Below are 26,569 nucleotides of genomic sequence, written 5' to 3' on the forward strand. Positions count from 1 at the left end.
ATATATATATATATATATATATAGTTATTTCACTAGCTGTAGTGGGAGGTCGATCGTATCAAAGTTTGTATGTAATCATTCTACATAATTCATTTCAGTTATTGAAATGAGTTACTGCATTAAATAAACTTTAAGTTTTGCTTATTTATACATGTATTGTTTTATTTTTCATAGTTTATACTTTTTTATATACATAAACATAAAACTGATATTCTTGAAGTATTATTGCTCTATTGATGACATTTCAATGTCAACTTAAAAGTCTATAAGGTGATCATGGAGCATTCGGTTAAAGCTGTTTTTTTATAAGCATACATACAGTACAGTGCCTTGGAAAACTGTTAATATCCCTTGAACCTTTGATATTTTGCTTGGATATAATGTGGCAGAACTAAAAAATGTGGTGCATATATGTGGAATATAAGTAGAATTGTTTTTAAATTTATTTATAGGGAAAATCAGAAGTGCCTGGAAAACATGTCAGTGTGGATTAAAAGGAGATTTAGCAGAAAGTTCTGTCCTATTAAGCATTTAGGCCTAAATCATATTGTGCACCTCTTGCCTCCACCAGTATTTTTCATGATTCCATGTTTTCAGATCAAATTATTGGTATTATTCTATTTTTATTTTTGTAACAGTGCAACAACAGCATTTATGGCTCTTGTGATTAATTCCCCCATGCTTGGTTTTACTGGTCCTTTAACGCTGCTGTTCAGCTCTCAGTTCTCAGAGCGTCGATCTCCAAACCAGTTAAGTTTTCTTTTTGGTTTTGACATGTTGTTATGCAGCTTTTTTTATTAACACCTGTTGACAAGCCCGCAAAGTTGTACCCTAATATGGCATTATTGGGGCTTTATCAAGCAAATAACTATCAGTTAATGAGGTTAAGAATGTTTGTTGAATCTCATATGGTGCACGCGTAGGAGCCCACAATAGATTATGAGACTCTATCCACATGGTTAAGATGTTTGTTTTAATGTTTTAAACGGTTCAGCCAAATACCAGAGCTTAAGCTACATAGGAATCTCTAAATGGGATAATAGAAAAACTTGGTAAATGGCCTGTACTTACAGAGTGCTTTTTTCGAGTGAGAAGACTTGACCAAAGTGCTTTATACTACTTTCAGTCATTTACGCACACACTCACACACTGATGGTGGTAAACTACATTGTAGCCACAGCTGCCCTAGGGCTCACTGACAGAAGCAAGGCTGCTGTACACTGGCGCCAACAGTCCCTCCGACCACCAGTAGGCAATGCGGGGGGTGAAGTGTCTTGCCCAAGGACACAACGACACTGAAAGTTGTTCATAGATGTTTTCCATTCAATCTGACCCGGGTGATTTCGTAAACATAACTGGTTCAGACATTCTTCACACAACTATGGAAATGTAGCTCTCTTAATTATGGAGCAGGCTAAGTTCAAATGGATGCCACGCTTTAAATTGGCAAAACCTACAAGTAAAGGCCCACAACTTTGCACTTAAATAGTTGGATAAATTAAAAAAAGAACATGGATGGATGGCTAGAGAGATCATTTTCAATCCTGTCCAGCCACATCCTGTGGCTCAAAATCTTCCTATGAAAGATCTTCTTATACACTGATGTTTTTGTGTTATGCATCAAAACTTGGAAAATTTCAAGGGTAATAACTTAATTTACAAAGCACTGTATTTGCATCCACATACATAACCTCAGCTTAGACAACCAGGAATAAACAATGCTTCTTAGCTCTATAGCACTGTACTCAAGACCAGCAACTGATTCTTTTCTCTACGCTTGAAAAACCATTTCCCTTTATCCCTACTTTTGACCACAGTAGCAGCCATTAAATTAAAATGGTTGTAAATTCACAGAGCCATGGTCAGAAAAATAACTGTGAGCTTTGTACAGACAATTTAAGGTCAAGGATGTGTTTATAGAGAGGAAATATACAGTAAACAAATGGAGGAGGCACCTATTCACCAACATACTTGTAGAGTCACTTGGAAGCCGCAGAAGGTTTCTGCTTATGTGGCTCACAGTGTGGCAGTAACACATTTCCTGAAGGATGCTGATGCCTCTTTGATTCTTTTCCTTCCCTTTCACATTCCTTTTTTCAAGTTTTCTTTTGTGCGTTTTGGCGTCTAGTTGTCACTGTGAAAAGACTCCGGACTTGACTCACCATCGTCGCTTAGAACCTCGGTGTTGGTGAAAGTCCCAGCAATCGTAGCACCCAGAGCTTGTCTGACGGGTGCCATCTCCGATAAAATAATGTTATCATGATTGCTTACCAGCGTGGTCTTGTCCATAATCTCCTTGCTATGCTTGGAAACGACAGCATCCAGGAAGTCGTACTTGTGAGACAGCATGCCGCTTTCGAATAAGTACTTGGTCAGGTAGGAGAAAGCCACATTTGCTAAGAAAGATGCCACCATGGAGACAGACTTGAAGGGGAACCTCTGCTGAACGAAGAACTCTACATCTCCGGTGAGGTGGTGAACCCTTTCCACTGTCACCCAGCCAGGGTAGTAGATGAATGGAGGCAGTTTTAGGTAAGGCTCCCCTCCACCAATGCGCAACAAGAGTCCAAAGATATAGGCCGCCACAGAGCCGTATGTGTTGGTGCCTTTGACGAACAAAACACTTAGAAGCTGGGGGAAGATTATAACGTAGACGAGGTCAGAGCTTAAGTACCAAAGGCCGTATACAGATCCGGTTAATAGTGCCATTGCTGTAGCAAGAGCTCCAAACACAAAGATGGTGATCCGCATCACCCAAACGATCTCAGTATCAGAAGCCTGGAAGAGAAAGAAAAGCAATTGCCATTGTTGTTTTTTTTTCTGACTGTAATAAGGCTTCAATTTACTAAAGGGACGAGCCAATATTTGCATGCTAGTAATAAATTTTAGTGCTCTTACCGACTGCCGAAAGGCTAGCTGATAGATGTTCCTGGCAAACATGGAGCTGGCTGACAGTATGGACGAGTCTGCTGATGACATCACTGCTGCGGACACCGCTCCCAGTCCAAAGAAGGAGATATAGGGTGGGCAGAGGTGTTGAAGCACTATGGGAAGGATCATGTCAGATTCATCCTTGTCCTTCGGTGCAAGGGAGCCATAGGTAGTTTGGTTCCAGTCTGAAAAAAAAAGGGTTGGAAATGTTGATCAAAGATCTTGCTGTGAACAAAATGTTTTCCAATTTTATTCTGATTTTATTCTGTTTTGTTTTGCTTTTAAGGACAAAAGGTTTCACCATTAAAACTGATTATGAGCCTCTCCGTCGATAAATGTTTTAGCCAGAGAAAAAAAACAAAAGAGCTTTGAGCTTTGGAAATACAGCAGAGATTATCAATGCAATGAGTTTAGAAAGGAGGATAACAATAAAAACAAAGATGAACAAGAAATAAGAAAAAAAGTAACCAATTTTTACACTTAAAATGCTAAAAGAACTTCAACAGATGCCAAATGTATTTTAACAATGCATTAGAATTTGCACAAATTCATTGAAAGGACTTATTGAGCTATTCAAATATTGTTGTTTTGGAGAAAAAAGGGGTAACTGGAAGTAAATTTTGTGGGGGTGGAGATGTTTGTTAAGGTGGTACTAGTTGTATTGTTTCTATTTTCTAGAAAATAGGGGAAGATTCAGAGTGGGCATTTCCGTTTCCCTATGAGCGTCTATGACTAAAAAGAAGAACCACCTGCAGAACATTTACTGCTAATTAAATTTTCCACCTATAACATTTAGAGCTGAAATCTATGAACATCAGACATACAGAAACCTGTACTGTAAATACGAACAGCTGGACTGAAGCCTTTATGAAAAGCCTAAAGGGACACAAATCTTATACATAAAAAAGTGGTAAAATTACTATTTATTAATGTGGAAAAAATACTATGTAACTTGAGATACATGGATGAGTTTAAACTACATATTCTGAATAAATAACTGAATATTGTTTTGATTCCAAGCTATTCTAAGTAATCTAAGACATGTTTTTGATCCATTATTGAAGTTATTATGAATTTGTTTAATCTTCCTACCTTAAAAGTTTAAAACATTCTTGCAGCGAGAAAGTCACTCATTGAGACTCTGAACTGCAGGGTGGTCTCCAGATGACTTTCCCAATTTGAACCTGGTAAAAAGTAATATTTCTACACTAAAATGACCTCAAAAAACAAAACAAAAAAACATTAAAATGTCTATTTGATATGTTTCAAATTTAAGCAAAAATGACAAGAGAAGAAATTAATCGGCTAATATAATATCCAATAAGATTTATTTTGGGGGATTTGTATCATTGCTAGAAGATAATCTAGATGGTGGTCTAAGCTATGAACATAATAAGGTATATTTTAACTAAGCTTGTCCTGGCCCCAGACTCGATTTGCACTAATACAGTATCACAGTAGCATGGGATGCAGGCACTAACCCTCTGCTCCTTATATGGGCCTGGTGTTGCTATCTTCTCAACTGTTTTGATGAATACTCTTTACATAATCTATGGGATTCATGATCATTAAAGCAGCTGTTAGTACTGTGGGCAGTTACCACATCCTTCCCTATTGTACTGAACTATTTATTTCACTTTTAATCATTGGCTTTTGATACATCCAGGGCTTTAAGTGCTTTTTTGTTGTTTGAGTCTATGACTCTCTGCTAGAAAACTGCAATACTGCAATAAAATTACATTTATAATACAACTGTCTGGGATAAAGCTGTACAAAGTGAATAAAGTATTGACATTTCTGTTCTCAAGGATCTAAGGTTGCACAGACTGATCCACTGCTTCTTTATTTAGATGGCTCCTATCTTCCTCTATGTGTTTCTTTTTCCCTCCACCGGACTTGCCAGCATTACAACGAATGAACAAATGTGCTTCCTAATCTCTAATTTTTCTGAAAGACTTCTATCTTTTCATCACTTTTTCACTTCCCTTTAGCTCCATGATCTATGTCTTCCTCTCCAATCCCTGGATACTCATAAGCAGTGACTGTTTAACAGCAGTTACACATGAAAAATCTACAGAAGAACCAAACTAATTAGCTGTTCTTCAGATGTAATATTTAAAAAAATCTGCACGGTCTGATGGCTCTCTTCTGCGCACACTATCTCAGGACCCGTCTGGTGGTTATCCTCCAGACGCTGTATGAAACGGCATGAAAAACATCCGACTGGGAAATAAAGAAAGCTGCTTGGATGTAAACAACCCAAATGGACATTGCACTGTGTTTGATCACACTCTCTGGTTTGAATAAAGGATCTGACTCTTGGACTTATGAAGTTTCATTACTGGATCACTTTATGTCTTCATGTAAGAAGATGAATTGTGGATAAATGTCTGATTTAATGAGTTCTGAACAGATGCAGATAAGACAATGAGCAATATTTTTAGCTGTGGAAAGATTTCTCCATGATGAGCGACTGATCTTTGAATGTTTTAGGAAAGGCCTTTCATTCATCAACTTTTTCTCATCTGAATCACAATCACAACTGCATTTCTTTTTTTAACATTCTATGGTTATAGAACTACATAAAGCAAAGCGTCTCCTTATGTCACTACCTAGTCCCAGAGACGCAGAAGATGATGACGACCTTTTGCTGCTATTGTTTATTTTAATGTAGCTCTGTCTGTATGTTTACAGCTATTATTAAGCTGAAGTTGTGAACCTACATCCAAAAGTCAATGTTTGCATCCTCTAAGAGTCTTTATTCAAAAATTGTTTCTTATTTAATTCCATACATCCGCTGTTATGGAAGAAAAGCATTCCCAAAATACGATGTTGCTACAACTCACCATTCATGGTAAAGATATGTTGCATTCTAGATAAACATTATCTCTTTTTGCTTTTTTGGCATAACAGCCTTCTCTTGTCTAGTTTTCTGTAAGGACCAGAATCATGGAAAGTACAGATGTTAACAGTCCTGTGGACAGATTCTTCCACCTGAGCTGAGAATCTCTGCAGCTCTTCCAGAGTTAAAATGAACCTTATGATTGCCTTCCTTATTGAGTCTATCTTTGCACATCCTTGGAAGGCCATGTCTTTGCAGATTTGCAGTTGTGCAATTGCATTTTCATTTTCAGGTGATGGGATACCTGATGTCTTCAGCTTAAGTCCACACACTTATCTTTCAACTAACTGTGCTCTATATATTATATTAACCTATTTGTTCCCCAATAAACGTCCAAGTCCTTTATAAAACTACTGCAATTTACTGAGATGCAATTACAGATTTGTATAGTGAATTTAGTGCTTCAGGGTTTTAAATGTCAATTTTCTACACTGGATTTTATCAAAGTGCATCAGAGTAAAAGGTTCTGAATACAAATGCTGTCATGGTTTTGTTCAAGTTTTATTTTGAGATTTCATTGGTGTTCTACAGATTTTTGATTCTATTTGAGTTCTTGGATATTTCCTGTTTGCCCTCTTGTGTCAGTCTATTTTCTCCTAGCTCCTTTCTTGCCTCTGTTCACACCTGCTCCCAATCTGCCAATTAGCCTGGCCTTTGTTTCTCCGATATAACCTCCTCCTGTTCAGCCACTCTTGGCTGATTCGTCATTTCTTTGCCCCCTTGTTTTGAATATTCCTGGCCTTCAGTATTTTTGTGGATTTATGTTTTGGATTTTTGCTTCTGTTGATCTTTTGGTTAATTAAACTTCAAGAAAACTCCTTCAGCTTCAGTCTACATTTGGGTCCTGTCAAACCTCCAGCACCATTGTGACAAATGCAAGCCAAACTTATCCGAAACTAAAAGCCAAACTAATTATAACTACCTTTTCTCTTAAAAAAATGTTTTGCATTGCATTAGTCAACTATATCAAAAAAGAATAAAATACATAACATGCAAGCTTTTTTTGCATTTAAAAATGCAGAAAAAATTAACGCTGTGCATTTATATGTTCTCTCTTTTTATTTTTTATATGTTCCCTTGACTCTCACTGGGGGAAAAAAAAAAGCATGGATTGTCCTCCTTTTCAACACACATCTATGGTAATTTTTGTTTGTTTAGTACTCCTCCTCCACCAACAACATGTATTTATTTATATACAGGTAAACCCCAAAAGACTGACAAGTCTCGTTCGGCTGTGTAATTAAAGGTGGATACACAAAACTATTTCATAGTGAGCACTGCCACCTATGCTAAGATATGGGAACACTTTTGTTTCCCACAACTCCAGTCGGCCTGGGCAGATGGCCGCTCACACTGAGCCCGATTTTGCTGGAGGTTTCTCCCTGTTAAAAGGGAGTTTTTCCTCTCCACTGTAGCTACAAGCATGTTTAGTGGGAGGGATTGCCTTCGAGTCAATGAGTCGATGCAATCAACTGGTTTTCCTTAGAAAACTTTGAATCAATTTGACACTGGTGAACTGTATAGTGCCTTGAGATGACGTGTGTTGTGAATTGGCGCTATATAAATAAACTGAACTGAATTTAATTTAATTGATCGCGGTGTGTTTAATAGACTTTTGCAGAAATTAATTTATTAAAGCAATACTTGATTTTGCTAGTATAAATATAATATATTATATAAAACATATTATTAACAAACTTTCCTGAATGCCAGAAATATGATTAAATTCAGTAACTAAAACAACTTTCATCAATCTGAAGACCTAATATGGGTAGAAATGTAAACTTGTGAGCCTGTAGGAGTGTGTAAATTTACCAGTGGAAGCCCCAATAGCTCCGATGAGGACAGAGGGGACAGCCATGACCAAGCAGCCAAAGGCAGCTATGAAAGAGAGAACTTGAGCATAGGTAGCTGAAGAGGCAGAGAGAACTCGTTGAAAGTAGACCTGCCAGGGAATCCCTCCCAACATCTGAAGGTGGAAACACACGCAAAGTAAATACAGACTTCAAACCAATGAATCACATTCAGCAGTCTAAATAACTCATGTCAGCTCTGAAGAAGTGAGCGCTGAAAACAAATGCGCTGCCTTCAAAACATATTTTTCTCCATAAGTCAAACGTTTGCAATACAGTGTTTAATGATGGAGCCTTTCATAAAAGCTATAGCTTACCAGCAAAAAGAAGTTGTCTGCCCACAGCCAATGGTCTTCAGGTTTAATGTTACCCAGCCAAGGGGACTGATAGATTTCTTCCTTGGCGGAAAGACCGATGTCTGACACAGCAGGATTGGAAAGGGCAAAAGGCACACTGATCCACTGAATAACAGGAGAAAAATAAGGATTTAAATGTGCTTTATTTCAGATATAGCTACAATCTTATGCTTAATTTTTTACATCCTTCAACCTGATGTTGAGATACAGCCAAAGACATTTATAACATAATTATTATGTTAAAGGACAACATAAATAAAATAAGTGAAATATAAATATATTTTTTAAATGCATTATAAATACAAATCGGAAAAGAATGCTGTGCCTTTGTATTCATTCTTGTTGATAACCCTTAATACAAGACTGTGCAGCTGATAGTGAACAATTTGTAAAAAGAATTCAACTGTTCTGTAAAAGCCTCAGAACTTTGCAATCTTCGTAAACAAACAGAATGATGAAGACCAAGTACAACATAGTCTGCCCACATAACATTACCAACTTAGCATTTCATAATTTTGTGTAGTATGGAAAATAGTTCTGGAGAAATAGATTATTTTTAAAGAAAGCCATGTGTATTGATTTGTAAAGTTTGCCATAGGAGAAACTGCAAACGTGGAAGAAGGTGTTGCTCAGATGAAAACTAACTTTTGCATTTTTGTTTTGCAAACATGCAGAAAACTATGTATTGTAGAAGTTAACAGAGTCTTTGATCATAAACTCACCTCCCTCACAGATTATGGGGGTGTTGGTGTCAGGAAAATTTGTTTTATCTGCAACAGGAGCATTGAAGTAGTTCCACATTGATAAGAATATTCATAGAACTAAATACAAGCCAGTCCTGCAGGACAATGTGTCTTTTGCTCTGTAGAGAGATTGCTTGGCTGCAACCTTTCTTGTCTTCAGGAACTCCTCCAGGACTCAGAGGCAAGAGGGAAAGATTGCAGTGTACCTCTCCCACACTGGACACAAACTGTTCTAGACTTTATCCTTTTTCCATAAATCCATCTTCTTCTCATCCACAGCTGACTTAATTAACAAGGCCCAGATTCCATATATGTTTTTCCCTTGTAAATAATACCAACATTTCAGCACATGCTAATACATTTAATGTTTTTATTCCTTAATGGTGTTTGTCCGTTTCATAAAGTAGATTTTTTTTTGTAATTTTTGTTTAAATCAACATTATATATTTTCAGATGTATTAATGTTAACTGTATCTTTGTCTACATTTATCAGCAACCGCCAAAATTAACTCCTTGTGAGCATAAAACACATCTTGATAATGAAGTTTTTTCTTATTCTTAATCTGAAAATACAGCCGGAGCAACAATAGACTAGTTTAGATTATAGCATATTTATATATTAGATAGGCTAAGTCAAAGGCTACTCACCAAACCCAAAAATATGCAGAAGAGCTGGACGACATCTGTGTATGCGACAGAGTACAGTCCTCCAACCAGTGTGTAAAAGATAGCTATGAGCGCTGAAATCACCACAGACATGTTGATGTTTATGTCCACGATCACACTGAGAGTGGCACCTGCATGGCAGCATTACCAGGGTTAGATAAAAATTTAAAACTTAATTCTGTAGAAAGGAATTTAAAGAGTAGATTAAATACAGGGGGCACCCACCCAAGGCAGAGAGGATGGCTGCAGACCAGAAGATTTCCCCCATGAGTGCAGGAATGAAAAGCAATCCCCCCATCCTTTTACCATAAAGCTGCTGGAAAGGGTCCAGCATTGTGACATATCCACGTGATCGCATTGGCTTGGCAAAGAAAAGGCCACCTGAAAGATGTTAGAAGAAACACAGAACTACATTTACAACCCGGAAGCCAGGTTTAGTCCAACACAGACTTGTGTTTCTAAAGTGATGGTTGTAATATCTGGTCTAACTTTTTAGGTTCTTTTTCTGGTTTATATTTATTTTATTCTCAGGGTTCACCAGACTTGCAAATGGACATAAATCAGCAGTGACTCACCTAATACCAAGCTGAGTGCATAACCAAACGGTGCCTGAGCCCAGGCCAGACCATAATCTGGTAGATAGACATACTCTGCTGTTCCATTGATGTAGCCCCCGCCCACCCAGGTTGCTGAAGAACAAAGGGAAGAAGCAAATGTTGAATTTTTTTTATTGTTGGTCTTTTTGTATTTAAAAAAATTCCAGAATATCTGTGGCCACTTCTGCAGTATGTGCGTAAAAAAACGAATATATATGCAGTGAGGAACATAAATATTTGAACACCCTGCTATTTTTCAAGTTCTCCCACTTAAAAATCATGGAGGGCTCTGAAATTATCACAGCAGGTGCATGTCCAATGTGAGAGATATAAACAAAACAAAAAATCCAGAAATTATAATATATTATTTTTTAACTATTTATTTCTATGATACAGATTTTGGGGAACAACCTCCTTCCATTATTTAGAGTACTGACTTCCAACATGACAATGACCCGAAGCACACAACAAGGATAACCAGGGAGGGGCTCTGGAAGAAGCAGATCAAGGTTCTGGCGTGCCCTAGCCAGTCTCCAGACCTAAATCCAAAAGAGAATCTTTGGAGGGAACTCAAACTCTGTGTTTTTCAGCAATAGCGCAGAAACCTGACTCATCTAGAGAAGATCTGTGTTGAGGAGTGGGCCAAAATCACTCCTGCGATGCGTGACACAAAGGCTACTGTACGAGATATTAATATTGATTTTTTTCAGGTGTTCAAATACTTATTTGCAGCTGCATCCTACAAATAAACAGTTACAAAAAATCCTACATTGTGATTTCTGAATTTTTATTTTTTATCAGATTATATCTCTCACAGTGGACATGAACCTATGATGACAACTTCAGATCCTGCAATGATTTTAAGTAGGAGAACGGAGAACTTGCAAGATAGCAGATTGTTCACAATATATATATATATATATATATATATATATATATATATATATATATATATATATATATATATATATATATATATATATATATAAACCAGAAGTAACAGACACTGTTTAACAAATCAATCAGCTTTTTTGCACTTCACCTCACCAGTCATCGTGAATCCCCCCACGAACAGCCCAATGTCCCTTCCCCCGACCATGATACTCTCGCTCCGGTCTACACCTTCACTGACTCCAGAATTCTTGTTTTTCCACGCAGCCCAAATGCCCACGAACAGAATCAGGACATAGAAGAGAACGATGGCCACGAGACCCTCAACGTGGATCGTCATTTTTCCTCCTTTTTTCTGGATCAAATTGAAACGGACTGGAAACTCATACAGGAAACTGAAAGAAAGGAATTTATATTCTTAGATTGCATGAAATTAAGTTTCAAATAAAATGTTTGAGAACATCAGACATCCAGTATTTCTTATTTTATTAAGACTTTGTTCGCTGAAACAAGTATTTTTCATAGGAGCGTGGGTTAAATCTTCATGGAGGGATTTTAATCAAAAGGCAAAAGAAAAGCGCAATATCTATAAGAGAAAGCAAAAAACATAACATAAGGAAGGAGGTTTTTTTTCCAATGTAAAACGAATATTTCCTAACAAAAACTGGCAAATATGTGCATTATTTTTTCAATTTAAAATAGATTCTTATTTACTGATTCGAGCTTTTTAAATTGAGTAAAAATAAGACCTTTCTCTCTTGGCAAAAAATTAATTAATAAAAAAACCTGATAATATTTATTTGTTCCAGATTAAAGTATTTGTTGCTTTGGCTACAGATAAAGAATGACATGGGCAATAATAATAAGATGAACAGTTTTATTCCTGCATAAAATGGAATAGAAGCTGGAAAGTTTATAAACCAGGGAAACCAAAGGACGTTTCCAAAGCTGTTGGTCTGACGCGCCTTGTTGCTTTCTACTTTACTGCTCATCCTTTTTCAGGATGTTTTTCTTCACATTTTAACATCATTTATTTAAGTATATTCATTACTTTTTCAGCTCAACACAGACTTTTTTTTTTACACCCATGCGTAAAAGCCCAGTAGTCATTTTAACGCACACCAACTAGACTAATATCCACATAGTTTATTTAAGTAGACTTAAAGCATTTGCCATTTGATGCTGTTGCTTCATAGGTTCATAATATTGATTTCTTTAAATCATGTCAAGACAGTCAAAAAATAATTTTACTGGGCGGGACTCCGTTAAATAAACTAAAACAGCGCATTTCTTACCTTTCTCTTTGAGGGATTGGTCTTAACAGTTGATATGAAGTCTTCTGAAAAATAAATTAAAAAGTATAAAGATATCCTGGGTAAAAATCACGGCACTTTCTTGTGTATTCCTCCCTGGCGCGCAACCCCGCAATTCCACTAAGCAGTTTTTCTTTTCTTTTTTTTTTAATTGGTGAAGCTGTCCGGTGGAGCCGCGGTGCGCAAAGGGACGCAGAGAGGGAGGGTGGAGGTGGGGTGGAGATGAATGGGAGTGGTGGGTTTATTGGGAGCTGTCAGGGGGAGTAGATGGTGGATGAATGTCTTCCAGGGCAGGACGAAAATAGCACCTAATAGAGAGTGGCGTGACGCACTGCCTCTCTGGAAAATCTTTCCAATATCATCTTGGCTGTGGTTGAAAAACCTTTACTTTGCTGGGTTACATCTCAGGCCTGATTAACGATGTTGCGCAGCTGGTTCCTGTTTTTATCCCCACATGCAATTTATTAACACTGGTCTCACAAAGAGAAGACTTTGATTTAAGTTTATTCCCCACTTTCCCCACTGGTTATTACATTGAACAGGGGCGGTTCCAGACCAGATTTACCACGGGGAGCACTGCTTTTAAATTGGGGCACAGAGCAAAAGAATAAAAAAAGAAACATCAACAATGAATAAATAAAAAAATAAAAATAAAAAAACGGGGCAATAGCTTATCATTCAATACAATTAATGAACCATAGAGTTACTTGTGGCTCTGGAGCTGCAGGTTGCAGAACCCTGATCTGGAGTTGCTAAAGCCAAAAGTGCAACACCTTAATTTTTGAGTCACCATGAAACTAAGACAGTGAAGGTAAACAAAAATGATCATGTTTCAAGGGACCAATTTGTGATGGTTTTAGTTGGTGTTATGTCTTCAGTAAAGGGGCCATAATGGGGCCAGTTCTGCAGGGGCACTTGGGCTGCTGTCTAGAACCGGGGTGTTAATTTTTAAGCAGCAACACTGACTAGAAAAATCTTTTTGAGAAAACCACAGGGAATTATTGATGCCAAAATCTTAAGTCAAGTAGATTGTCCGAAGCCCATAACATTATCAAAGGGTGCTATGGGATGAGGCTTCACAGCATTCAATGCAGGTCCAGCAGATTCCAAAACAGCTTCTTCCCAACCACCATCAGACATCTGAACCATTGAGAAATCTCTAAATCATATTACAAACTGTGCATCACACTGATAACACAAAACCAAAATGCTGCATCTTTGCACCATATATAAATGCTCTGAGCTTCCATAACAATCCGTTTTTTGCACCATATTTTTTTCTCCCACACTATTTACATTTGATCAATGCTGCTCTTTATGGAATGGAAATGTCCATTTACTGTCTGCAAAGCTGTACTAAATGAAAATTTGTTTTGTATACTCTGTATACAAAATGACAATAAAAGTTGTCGAAGTCTAAGTTAAATGCTTTGACCCAAGTCAAAATATACACATTGAATGTCAAAAAGTGCAATTTCCACATCAACCCCAGTTCAAGTTCATACAGCCTCAAGCCATCAATAAGTGTCAAGTCATGACATCAAAGTTCTATGTCAGGTATTAAGAAATGCAACCCCCAACCTAAGAAACAGACAGGCAAGGCATGCAAAGGGCAAGCTGCCTAACTCTGTTGACTGGACTGGAATTGCTTTTTTGTGTGGAAAGGATCTTTAAATGCTGTGCTGTAAATTAGCACCATGCAAAAAAACTGAATTTTTGCTTCAAATGAAGGCATACACTTCCCATGTTCAGCTTTGATTCTAAATCACAAGTCAAAACACTCATTTTAAGATTTGCATGTCCCAAGTGAAGATGTATAACCCCTAAGGGATAGAAACAGGATGTTAGGATAGGCCAAATCCAAATCAAGGGGTGCAGGTGCTGTAACTGTAACTAAAAAACACATTTCAAATAAATCCAGTCTTCTTTGAAATAATTATTATCCCAAAGGGACACTCGTTATTGCATTTTGCTAAAGATTTGACATGTTTATTAACTGCCTATGAGACAAAAAACTTTTCCGATGTAGCTTTTATATTAGAGTGCAGACTATCCGTTTATTGTCAAACTAATTGAAATAAGCTGCTGTTAAAGATTAAATGAAGCATGTTAATTATTATGCTATCAGTTTGTTTAGATGTAACTAATCTTAATAGTTTTCTAAAAACATGTTGAGATTTGCACTGCCTTTTAGACAGAATAACTTGAATTGTAAATTTATACAAAGTCCTTTCCATTTTTTTGAATACCAGGAAAATCCATCATGTGCTGTTTGCAAAATATTTTTAAGCTTCCATGAATTTCTTTGTACCAAATACGTAAAACAAAGAAACTTTACTTTAGAAGCTGTCATGAACCAGACATTTGTCATAAGCTTTCCTTTATTTTTTGAAAGGAAGCTTGATGTTATCATGCCTTAGTCTGTACCCACCGATGTGCTGCATGTTCTTTATTTTTTCTCCCACCGCCTTAGAAATTCTCGAATGACTTTAAAATATATATTCTGCTTCCTAGTGCTCGACAATATCACCTAAATCTTATTACCTTAGAGATTCTCAGTAGTTTTTGTAAAATGGCAGGGAATCAAAAAGTTTAAAAATCAAAATGGCTAAAGTCCAGGTAAAATAATGGGTCACTTCAGCTGAATTCTGAGATGATTCAAAAGCCTACCGCAATCTAATCGACTTAAATATTCAACACTCCTCCTAACTTTGCTTTTAAATGAAATCTTTCAACGCTGGATGTGGGGCCTGATTCTAACTTTTCTTTTTTCTAAATCTCTGGTCTTGAAGTAGTTCTACTTATATTTAGACATCATTATAGCTGATTTCCTAAAAGTTAATTTTCTTTAAACAACATGTTGGTTCTAAATAACTAATTTTCAACTTACTTTCCCATAAAAGTGAACAATTAATTGAAGGAGAAGTTTCTGCGAAATGTTCACATTACCTCTGTGTTCACTTGCCCAATGTGTGCCTTATTGTTTAGGTGGTAGACTCCCAGACCTATAGTCCGTGGCTCTTAGAGGATAGTTTCTTGTTATGAGATGTCCTCATTAAGAAACAGGGTTCAAATGTGTAAACATATAATATTACAGTCTGGATCTGAGATAGACACCTGCTCTATCATACTACCATCAGCTTGTTGTGGACTGGTAACCTGTTTTTAGTGAACACGGGATCCGGGTAACCTATCTACAGTAAAATGGGAGGACTGGCTAAATAACTTTGTGCACAAATCCTTTTTCCCCCCATACTTTCGTTCCCTGGAGTGAAAAGGATGGGGTTAAATTTCAGTGTTGGGTAAAGAAGGATGAAGGAAGAAAATATGGTTAGAATGGGAATTTAGAATGGAGAGATTTATTAGTCATTAGAAACCTAAGTGATTGCAGTATTTTATCATAAAATGAATAGAAAGAGACTTGTATTTCCCATTTAATAGTAAAGTAACAGATAATAATCAATTTATGTGGCGGGAGTGGCATCCTAGTGGTTAGGGCATAAAGCTTGGAATCCTGAGGTTCTGAGTTTGAGCCCCACTCCCACAGACTGCCATTCTGGGTCCCTGAGCAAAGACCCTTAACCCCACACTGCTCCCTGGGCGCTGCACAATGGCAGCCCACTGCTCCCAAATGGGATGGGTTAAATGCAGAGAGCTCATTTTGTTGCTCTGTACTTGTGACAGTGTAATGACAATAAAAAGCTGGGGAAAAAATTATGGATGTAGATTTAACTTGTTTGATTTATTTCATTTGGGAGATAATGACTCTAAAATATTTGGACAGTGTCTTTTTTATTTTATGGAAACGAGAGCAGATAAAGTAAAACAACATAGCTGAGAATATTCAGCATATTGGGAGCCATTTAAAGACTGTTTTCCACATCAGTTTTCCCTAGTTTGACCCCAGTTTATAAAACAGGGATATATGAAAAAAATTAATGCAGTAATGTATGGGTTTGGATTATTATTATTAGTTTACACTTTAATTTATTTGTAGAATTTTAGTTTCATCAGATCCTGATTTACAGCTTTAGTCCTCATCATAACAAATAGTTTCCCAAACAACCATATGTCATGAGTAAAAAAAAAGTCTTTGGATGGGTGTTTATTTTTCCAAAATGTTGCTTTTCTCTCTAAAATTTAAGCTAGACTTATCTGACAAGTGGAAATAAATTGAAAGGGACTTTCTTGAATCTGTAATTTCCCATCTTAGTGTCTGACAGCCTGTCAGAGAGAGGCCACCTCTAATTGGAGGGTTCAGAAATATGTCCGCTGTTTTACTAGTGGATATGTAGACAGGAAGGGAGGAGTCATAAATAGATGATCATTTAGTGTCCACAAACCTAATCATGAACAAACAAACAAAAACAAACCCTCAAAACATTGAATTACAACTGCTAATAAAACCTAAAACCTTTACAGTCTAATGAGCCATTTTTCACCCCAGTTTGGCAAATAAAACTTGTTCATGTTGCGTAAACTTTTGAAAGGAGATAACTGGACTTTTTTGCTAAATATCTACAAAATAACTTTTTATTTCATTAGGTTTAAAACTAAAACATGAAAAAGTATTTGAAAAAACGAGAATGGACTCTTTTTCTTTCTATGGGATTTTGATATTTTAGAAAATTCAATAATAAAAAAAAAATTAAATAAGTTTTCACCCAAAATACTAGGCCTAATGTTTGAGATTCAGTGTGTTAATTCAATTCAATTAAGCCTTGTAATAATTGAAGAACCATTGATGCAGTGCCTGCTTTAGTTATTTATCTATGTTTTAAAGAAAATGTTTGGTTCTTTATTTGTTGGGGCTGAAGTCTTTGATAAAGGTCCAAAGAGGATCTTGCAGGTCTGTAGTTTAGGTGGGTGTGAAAAAATAAGGCTGATTGTGGTTAAACTGATTCAGATTCCCTTTAAAAGATCTTTGTTGCCACCCAGTGGTTTGTCTAAACATCACAGATATTACAAGTTTTTTTTTCAGAAATCAGTAGCTGGTTTAAAGAAGAACATGTGGAATAGAAGATCCTCACAATAAATTAATAAAAATCATATTTTCATTGCAATCATAAAAATATTTGAACTAAACAAACTATATTCTTAAATGATGTTGATTACTAGAACTTGAAATCTGTCTGCATGTTGTTGTTTTTTAAAGTGCCACGTTGTGTCTTTATGGCCGTGGATAAACTGGATTTAATTACATGCTATTAAAATTATGTGAGATTAACTGGATTTACTGCACACACAAAAAAACAACGATGTCACTATGTATTTATTTATTTCATTTTGAATGAAACAACTCTCCATATGTCTCAAGATGCAATTTTCATTTATTGCTGATTTAAATACTAGTTCCATAAAATCTCAGTATAAATAAATAAATCTTTTTTCATTTAAAGAAACAAATATTATAAGCATGTATCATATTTTGTTTCATCTCTGCTAAATTTAAACATTAAAAACACAAGAAGAAAGTGACAGAATTATTTATTCACTGCTGTAGAGTCCGTTATTGTTTTTATGTAGCATGCTGCCACCTCCTGGACAATCAGAGGCATCACAACAGAACCTGGTATTCCTGTCCTGCAGACTGTAGTTCTGGGTTCTGCTTTGTTTTTGTAGTGGATAAAAAGTCTTTAACATCAAAGATGATGTATTCTTCGTATGCAAATATTTGATTTTGGTAAAACGTGGTTATATATATTATAGATTCTTTTTTAGTCATGTTTTCAGACATAGTTATTAAGCCTATAGCCACTGCTGGAAAGAGAGCAAAGTGAAGGTGCACGATTATCCTTCAGGGCCTCATGTGGCCTGTACAGTGGAGCAGGGAGGTATGTGTTGTTAAAGGGAGGTGGAGGGGATGAAGGTTGACTCATGTGCACATGGAGGGGACCCTGCGATCTCTCTCTGCCAGTGCCACTGCTCCAGCAAAGCACAGACCCACCGATCAGACTGAGGAAGGACGAAGTGTAGCCAAGATACACAGCCAAGCCGATCTCATACTTCATCCCACTGGCATAGAAGGGATTGTAAAAATCCAGGATCACATCGTTGGTGGTCCAGGCAACTGTGATCAGGCAGAGGAGGCCGGCGCAGAGGAAGCCGACCCCTCCGCTTAGCAGCAGGGGTGATTTGACCACTGAACGTTGAGCAAAGTGGGTGCATTTCATCCCCATCACAGCAAACACAGATGCCAGGAATGAGGAGATGCAGGACAGCACCATAAGAGCCCGGGCAGCCTACAAGATAGGAGAGCAATTCACATGAATAAATATAATAAAACATAGACTCAGATTTAACACTGGAATACAGCATCTTCCTAAATAACTGCAAAAAATCTTCATGGGAGGAATTTATTTGATCCTATAAATGTAAAACAACAGTTTTCTGTTGCTTTGATTGGAAGGGAAGGAATCAATGAGCAAAGACAACAAATGAGTTGTTCAGTGAAGAGCCTGCAGCAATACCTAAACAAAGCAACAACACCTAAAACCAGATGCTTCATATGGTTTTCAGTCAGTTTAGCTGGATAAAAGCAAATCTAGGGACTAATTCATCCAAACAATAGACATGTAAAAGCCTCATCCTGCAGGCTTTTAGTCTTCTTTATTTCCTTCATGTTTGAATTTAATATAAAGTCTGCCAGTAACCTAGCTATATGTGATACTTGGGAAACATCTTAAACTCATCCAGAATGTTTGTATGTTTAGAATAGAATAAAATAGAAAATCCCTTTATTGTCCCACAATTGGGAAATTCTGGTGTTTATGTGATGTTCAAGTTGTAAATATCAGATCACACTGAAAAAAAAAAAAAAAAAAATAGCCCATTTATCCAGAGGTGAAAAAGTCCAACATTAAGAAATCACTGATTTCACACTTATTCAGCAACACATCCATTAAGCAAACTTGACCCAAACATTTCAAGTTAAGCATATTTACAATCATCATATACAAATGAACATACAGTAATGACTTCCCTGGTAGATTTGCCTTTTAAACTGTGTGACTTGTGTCATCATTTGAATTGTCTTCATAACTTTTGCCCATTCTTCCAAAAATCCTATATACCTGACACAGGTTCATTGGCTGTCTTACACGTTAGCAAATTTTACAGGTCTTTATAAAAAATGCTGATATGGGGCAAAGGTCAAAGCTTTGTGACGGTCGGGAAAACATTGTTATTTCTGTCATTTAGCCATTTTGTGACAAATTTATGGGTGTTCTATCCACGTATCAAGAGTTTTGAAAACATGGCTTCCCTGCATTGCATTCTGGGTCGCTGGGCCCTAAAGGGTGAGCACCAAATCACAAGTTTACATCGTCCATCTTTGAGAGAAAAGTATAATAATGCATATAATCTGTAAAGTAATTAGTGTTTGCTCATAGATGGTAGTGCTGGAGCACATCTAGTGATTTTTGCCAAACTTAAAAATGCAATCTTTTCAAGATGGTAAAAAAAAAAAACACTGCACATTATTGTCCATCATGGTTGATGTTTTTCTTCTCTAATCTGCACAGCAAGACACAGAATAGTGACCTTTATTAAGTATCAATGACGTTCAGGTCGGATGAATGCGACCTCACCGTTCAGACACAGGTCACATATGAAAAGATTAGATTCGTATCGGATTCAGGACCAAATAGCCGAATGGTCTGGGTCTCATTGGAAAAAAATGGATCTGTGTTGTGCAGACTGCCATGAAAATATCAGATACAGGTTGCATGAGAGCAAAAAAAACAGAATTGGGTAATTTCAGGCTGTCGTGTGAAGACAGAAAGATTTCAAATTTAAAAAAAGTTCTGTCAACGGTGGAACCTGAAGTGCCTGGGGGCAAAGGTCATCTTGCCTCTAGAGAGTTTGCTACTGCAGAAATGGGTATAAATGAACTCTTGAATACTAATGAAAAGGCATAAGATAAAGTTTGGCAAATTTTAACTTAACAAAACAGTGCTAAAGAGTAAAAATTAAACTTTGCTTTTTTGCTTACCTTTTTAAGAATGTATTTAACAGGAACCTTTCAGAGGAGAGCTAAGCTTTCTTCAGTCTTATATCTTGCTCCAATATGCTTCCATGAAAGCTTATTTTCTTATGAAATCATCTGTTTGTAATGATATCCAAAAAACTTGATGTTTCAAACCTGCTTCAAGATTGTGAGGATGTCAACTAGTGTGCATACTTCCCCTGTTTCCCTACACATGTATCAATGTTCATTATGGTCAAACAAATTAAATTATGTGATTTTCCTTGCATACAATGAGCCAGTTTTTCATTTTCTTTGTGGGCTAACATTTTTTTTCTTTTCTCAGATTTAATTTGCAATCCTTGTCAACACAGTAATCTTCTCATTGTGGGTAATGACTCCTTTACCAGCTTCAGGCACCATCTTCACAAGGGTTTTTTTCTTTTGTTCTGGATTTAATCTCTGCATTTTTCACCAAAACACTTTCCTCTCTGGGACACAGAGCCCACCCACTTCAAGAGGTCACTTCCATGATGTTTATGTTTGTTTGAAAAGAACATCATAACTTCTTTGTTATATTTGTTGTGTTTTTGTTGTCTTTCTTTATTTGAATGTGTCTTATAAATCTATGAGAAGCTGAAAATGCATCTATCTATCTATCTATCTATCTATCTATCTATCTATCTATCTATCTATCTATCTATCTATCTATCTATCTATCTATCTATCTATCTATCTATCTATCTATCTATCTATCTATCTATCTATCTATCTATCTATCTATCTATCTATCTATCTATCTATCTATCTATCTATCTATCTATCTATCTATCTATCTATCTATCTATCTATCTGAGAAGAAATTCTCTGCCATGTTCTTGCCTTTAGCATGGAGAACCAATTAAAGTAATCCCAATCGGCCTCAACATGAAAAAAACTTGGCCTGATTTTATGTCAGACAAAGGGGACAAAGTGTCTGTGAGTCTTTTTGCATAGTGTTGGTCAAAACTGGCTGTCTGTTGTATATAATTTACAAATAGTGCAGCGCGCTTCCTAACATAACATCAGGTAATGGATAAACATTCAGTACCTGCAGGTCATGGGGCAGAGCCAGCAGAGATCTGTACAGCTCACACTGGTAAATACCCGTGCTGTGCCAGACGCACTCCATCCACAGGCCTTTCATGTAGGCAGTGACTGTGATGATGTTTGAACCTGTGTAGGCTGTGCTGCGCCAGTGGGGGAGCAGGGTTGCGACTATGGTTCCTGTAAAACCCAACAGTCCTAAGAAGAATCCCAGGAGCTGAACCGCCATGCTGGCCATGATTGGTTTGCTGGAATAGAAGCTGGAAATGAAAAATACAATATTAGACGTTGAAATCAATCAGTAGGAGGAGATTTATGCTATTGTTTGGATTATGATCTTGATTTCGTTATCTCATAGAGGGATTTTTTTTTACACACATTGATTTAAGATGAGAAAAACAGCTAGAATACATGATGGAAAAAATATTGTCCAGCAAAAATGAAGATGCACTCAATACAAGATTACATACTGTTCCCCAGGTGGAAATATGGTCAGGATTACTCCTCTTATCGTCCCCGGAGCAGCAGCATATTCTTCCGAGTTTACATCCAGTCACGGAGCCTGAGCCATTCCTCAAGTGTCTCTCCAGAATGTGGGTAGAAATAGCTGTGGAAACTTTCAGCGCTCCGGCATGGGTCTCTGGTGAGTGGCAGGCGGCTGCATGTGTGACTAATGAGAGCAGCGTTCAGCTTCACCAGGTAAACACTCTCTCCTCTGGAGGGGCCAAACCGCAGCAGTCTATTTGTTAAGCTCTTCGCCACACCTCATGAAATAGAGGAGAAAGTTGAAATTAAACATTTACAGAGACAACTTGAGCTGCAAGCACAGATTTAAGACAGTAAAAAGATTTCAGTGCTCTGCAGGATGTTGGAAGGCGACGGGGTGAATGATCTTCAGACAGGCTCTAACTGCTGGATCCAGAACTACTGTAGGATAATAAGGAGAGCAGTTGCTTTCATATTGGGTCAGTTTGGCTTATTTCCAATGTCTATGCTGAATCTCATCTGCAGTAAACCTCAGTTATACATTTACAAACCAAGAATTAAAAATATTCCAACTTGCTGCAGGCGACAAGTGAAAATGACTTCCCTAAAATTACCAGAGTGCACCTAATGATTTACGTTTGTTTCCTCTTATGTTTACAACTAAATATTATAAAAATGTGTCAATTATTTCAGTAATATTGATAGAAAGCTCCTTTTTCCCCAAATACAACACAGAGGAAGCCAGAACAAAACTCATTGTCCTGACTTCCTCACAGAACAAAGGCTCTTTGTAAAGCCTGGTTATTCTGTCTGTGTTAGAACTGGCACTGCTTGGATCTTATAAAATCTCAGTGACACAAGCCCTATTGTCCCTACTTAATGATTAACTACACCGAGGGCATGGAAGGAAATCATGAGGAACAAAAGCAAAGCTGTGTCAAGCATATTGTCTTACTTTTAAATTGTGAGTTTTGCCTGCTGAAGCCACATCCACATTTGCAAGACTGTTGGTGCTATTTTAACCTCTTGCAGTCCAACCACAAACTTCAATTTGATGTACTTGGAAAGGCCATCACAAAAAACAAAACATTTATAAATGAGAAACGAAGGGAAAATCATAGATTTGCACAAATACATTTTTAAAAAGTCTGGCTTGGTTTTATATTTAGCCTTCTTTTACCCTTAAATCACTCACCCAACTAAAAAACAAAGGTAATCTCTGTGTGTTTTTAGCTTTCTGAGGTAACATGGGTTCAACAAATAATCTTGAAGGTTGATAAAAAAAACAATCAATGTTGTAGAATTCTGACCCTGCATATCACCCTGAATACATGATAGTCATGGTGAAAAATTATGGTGGCAGCATTGTGCTCTATTTTGCATGAATAAGGAAGCTAAACAGGTTTTATAGAAAGATGGATGGAGATAGACATTGGCCAGTCATGAAAGAAGAAAAAGTCTTGAAACTTGGGCAGAGATTCAATCTCCAGTACTGAGGCATCACTTAAAATACAGACCTAGAATGGTGTTAAAGGTATAGTGGAGGATGTTTTTTTTCCATGTGGATCATCAAAATAAGTGGTCCTCCTAATTGTCAATCATTCTGGTGATATGTTTACGTAAGGATTTCCTACGTGCTCGTCACCATTTTCACTGACCGGTGGTGAGTCTGACATAGCGGGAAAATTACAAATCTTTTGGGAAGTAAGCTTGTATGAGTGATGCAAACAGAGACTTTTAAACAGAGTGTGCACAAGGAGAAATGGGCTCATGCACGCTCTTGCACGTGTTTATTTGGCATTCCTTCTTGGAAGCAGGTACAGGGTTGTGCATGTGCACTTTTTTTGGAGAGGGCAGGTCTTTTGAAAAATTTGTGAAAATCCTCCACTATACCTTTAAGTAAAGATAAACGATTTTGCCAAAAAATTCAAAATTGCGATTATTTTCAACCAATATCACGACTCAGATTTAAATACGATGTTCCTTTGCATCAACCACAAACTTGTTGATTTGTTTTCACTTCAGGGTTTCAGTTTCTTCGTGACCTTGAAAGCTTGCTTGTCCAGAATTCATTGTTGCAGGAATTCACTGTAACTTTGTGTGAAGAAAATGCTTACTTCTATTTGCATGCATGAATGTGAATGTAGCTGATACTCTGTCTGCCTTTTTGTGTTGTGGAAAACCCGCTTTAAGCGTATCACTGCCAATTTAATTTTAAAAATGTGTTTTGTTAAAATTGCAATTCTATTGTAAATGCAATTAAATGTCCAGCCCTTGTTTTCAGGAATATTTTTGGTATGAAGCCAGCTTTTTAAAGTAAAGACCTAAAACTGACAGATATTCTAGTGCCATACCAACCCATTAAAATGACACAGCTAGAGCTATTTTTCAAAGATCAAATGACACAGATTTAAATCTGAAATTGTATAATACAGACTTTTTTTCTGATTAGAGATTTAGATTTTTTGTGCCATGTTTAACAAATTTAAATGTGGCCGCCATATGTTTTCCTATGCAATGGAACCCTGATTAAATGCATTGAAGTTTGTGGGGATTTGAAAAGACAAGTTTCAAGGTTATCAAGATGTTTGAAAGGCATGTTTAGCTTTAATCTTCTTTTTTTTTTTATGGAAACCTCCCTTTATGTGGTATTTATAAGGCTACAGATTACTATGTGACCCTTGGATAGGAAAACCTAACCTAACAACATATCCATGGACTGTAAGCGATGAGACAGGCCAGTTTTAGATATAATCAGCTTGATCAGCGACATCGTTTCCATCAATGTCAGATACATCGAGCAGATAAACAGCGCTGATGTGAAATGTTGAGCTGGAGGCAGACAATTGTTGCTGGTCAGAGTCAGACAGAGTACATGCTGTCTTCACTTGTTTGATTTTTACCTCAAAAACTTGGCAGTGCATTTAACTACTATATAAAATGCAACAAAAACATGATTGAAAGAATAATGTTTAGCTGACAGGAAGTGGCATTTATCAAGTAAAAATCAACACAGTCAGCACAGGGGAACAGAGCACGGGGCAGCAGTTCCATCTGATTAAATGCATTGTAAAGCGAGTAAGATGAGATCAATGAACCTGGCGGTTTCACCTCAATCCTTTAAGGTCCAACTTCTTTCCGCTGATCGTCCTTCTTTCTTCGCCTGTGTCCCAAGTGTACACCACCGTGAAATCCTGTTGCTGTACAAGAGCATTTTCCCAGCAATTGCCTCGGGTCCCTCATGGAGTATTCGTCTTTCTGTGTGATCCCTGCGGTGGAGGGATCATCCTCTCCAAGGTCTGCCTGTGGGAGACGCCATTTGAATGTGGAACACTTAATAGTCTTAGTTAAACAGAATAATCCTGTGATTAGTGGCTGAGCATAGTGGGTCTGCTTCTCACTGCACTTGAGGCTAACTGCAACACTGCTGTGATGAAGGTTTAAATGGCTGCAGGGCTCTGAAAAGTTCCACTTCATTCTGTACTAAAGACCCCTGATCAACAATGCATCTACCAAATAAATTATAAAGTCATCAAGACATTAAGGTCATATTTTTAGTCAGTCGAACATTGTAAAAAGGTAAGGTAATTAATCTTTATAGGTCAACCTACTGTTTAATTATATCACTGTATTATTGTATAAATTAGGACATTGTGAGGAATGTACAATCCCAAGCCTATTGTTTTTAAGGCGGCACAGAAATGCATAAGACAAAAAGTAAACAAAGAAACAGTTTCTTTTCAAATACATTAAGAGGGTCATTTTTATTAAGATTTGATGTTGTTCCAATGAAAAATGTTTTATTTTTGGCTTGAAAATGTAAATTCTACGTTACCTAAAATAAAACACCTTTCCAATGGGAAAAAAAAGTAACTGAAGTAATTAGTTGTTAAATAAATCAGGAATATTTTTTTTACTTTGTATGTATGTCTGCTCCAGCACATATCATCATTAGAATATATTTTAATATCGTCTTCAGTACAGGGATCATAACAGGGGCCACAAACAGTTCAGTTCTACAGGGGCACTGGCCCCTGGTGGCCCCTGTCTATAACTGCTCATTCTGACTCAGTTATTAAAATTCAAAACTTTGATTGAGGTTATAACAACTATTGAATCGTAAGTCATATTCATTTCAATTTGATGATTTACACTGAATTTCAAAAGACATGGGTTGGAAATGCATCATTTGGACTTTGGACATAGATATGATTTTAATGACAGAATCCCATAATACCCTTTTCGAACATTATAATTTTTAATCCAAACAATCAATTTCATAAGACTTCAGAAACCACAAATATAACCTTATTAGCTCACAATTATGACTTTGAAACTATTAAACAGAGGTGGCTAGTAACTAGTTAAATTTACTTCAGTACGTTTTGGGAAAAAAATTGCTATTGGGAGTAATTTTATAGCATTCTACTTTCTTCTTTTATTTCAGTATAAATATGAAAAAGTATCACTACTTTTACTTGATTAGTAAGTGATTCACTGAATAAAAACAAGCTTGTTTTAAACAAATATGCACAACTGAGAGACACACTTTCTTCTTTTTTTAACACAATGCTTATTGATTAAATGTTTTTTTTTCCCATTTGCTGAGTATGTCATGTAATTTGGATGTCTAGTGAGAATACATTAAAAAGTTTACTATGATTTAACCAATTCTATATACTGCAATTATTGATTTTGTAACTCAAAAAATGTACTTGAAACGTATTTAATCCACCTACATTTGTTATTATATGATTAATATATGTACTGCATGCTTATT

The 26,569-nt window shown here is 36.7% G+C and overlaps 2 protein-coding genes across 3 annotated transcripts; both read right to left on the reverse strand.

The window, feature by feature from the left end:
• Nucleotides 1-1,603: 1,603 nt before the first annotated feature.
• Nucleotides 1,604-12,580, reverse strand: LOC119777494 (high-affinity choline transporter 1-like). Its single transcript, XM_038276391.1, has 9 exons — nucleotides 12,234-12,580; nucleotides 11,095-11,333; nucleotides 10,027-10,140; nucleotides 9,677-9,832; nucleotides 9,434-9,582; nucleotides 8,004-8,147; nucleotides 7,649-7,802; nucleotides 2,899-3,116; nucleotides 1,604-2,778 (listed from the first exon to the last, which is right to left on the reverse strand). Exons 2-9 carry the CDS (start codon nucleotides 11,276-11,278, stop codon nucleotides 2,125-2,127), a joined length of 1,773 nt encoding a protein of 590 aa, XP_038132319.1. The 5' UTR covers nucleotides 11,279-11,333; nucleotides 12,234-12,580; the 3' UTR covers nucleotides 1,604-2,124.
• Nucleotides 12,581-17,514: 4,934 nt separating this feature from the next.
• Nucleotides 17,515-25,148, reverse strand: LOC119777496 (claudin-14-like). 2 transcript variants are annotated; one of them, XM_038276395.1, is made up of 4 exons: nucleotides 24,901-25,148; nucleotides 21,774-22,067; nucleotides 21,308-21,563; nucleotides 17,515-18,493 (listed from the first exon to the last, which is right to left on the reverse strand). In XM_038276395.1, exons 3-4 carry the CDS (start codon nucleotides 21,539-21,541, stop codon nucleotides 17,981-17,983), a joined length of 747 nt encoding a protein of 248 aa, XP_038132323.1. In that variant the 5' UTR covers nucleotides 21,542-21,563; nucleotides 21,774-22,067; nucleotides 24,901-25,148; the 3' UTR covers nucleotides 17,515-17,980. The 2 variants fall into 2 exon arrangements, with proteins under 2 accessions (XP_038132323.1, XP_038132324.1); XM_038276396.1 differs by having other exon boundaries at nucleotides 24,888-25,148.
• Between the last annotated feature and the right edge of the window lie 1,421 nt (nucleotides 25,149-26,569).

This window comes from Cyprinodon tularosa, unplaced genomic scaffold (genome assembly GCF_016077235.1).
Source record: "Cyprinodon tularosa strain WSP-4 unplaced genomic scaffold, ASM1607723v1 ctg124, whole genome shotgun sequence".
Taxonomy (NCBI): Eukaryota; Metazoa; Chordata; class Actinopteri; order Cyprinodontiformes; family Cyprinodontidae; genus Cyprinodon; species Cyprinodon tularosa.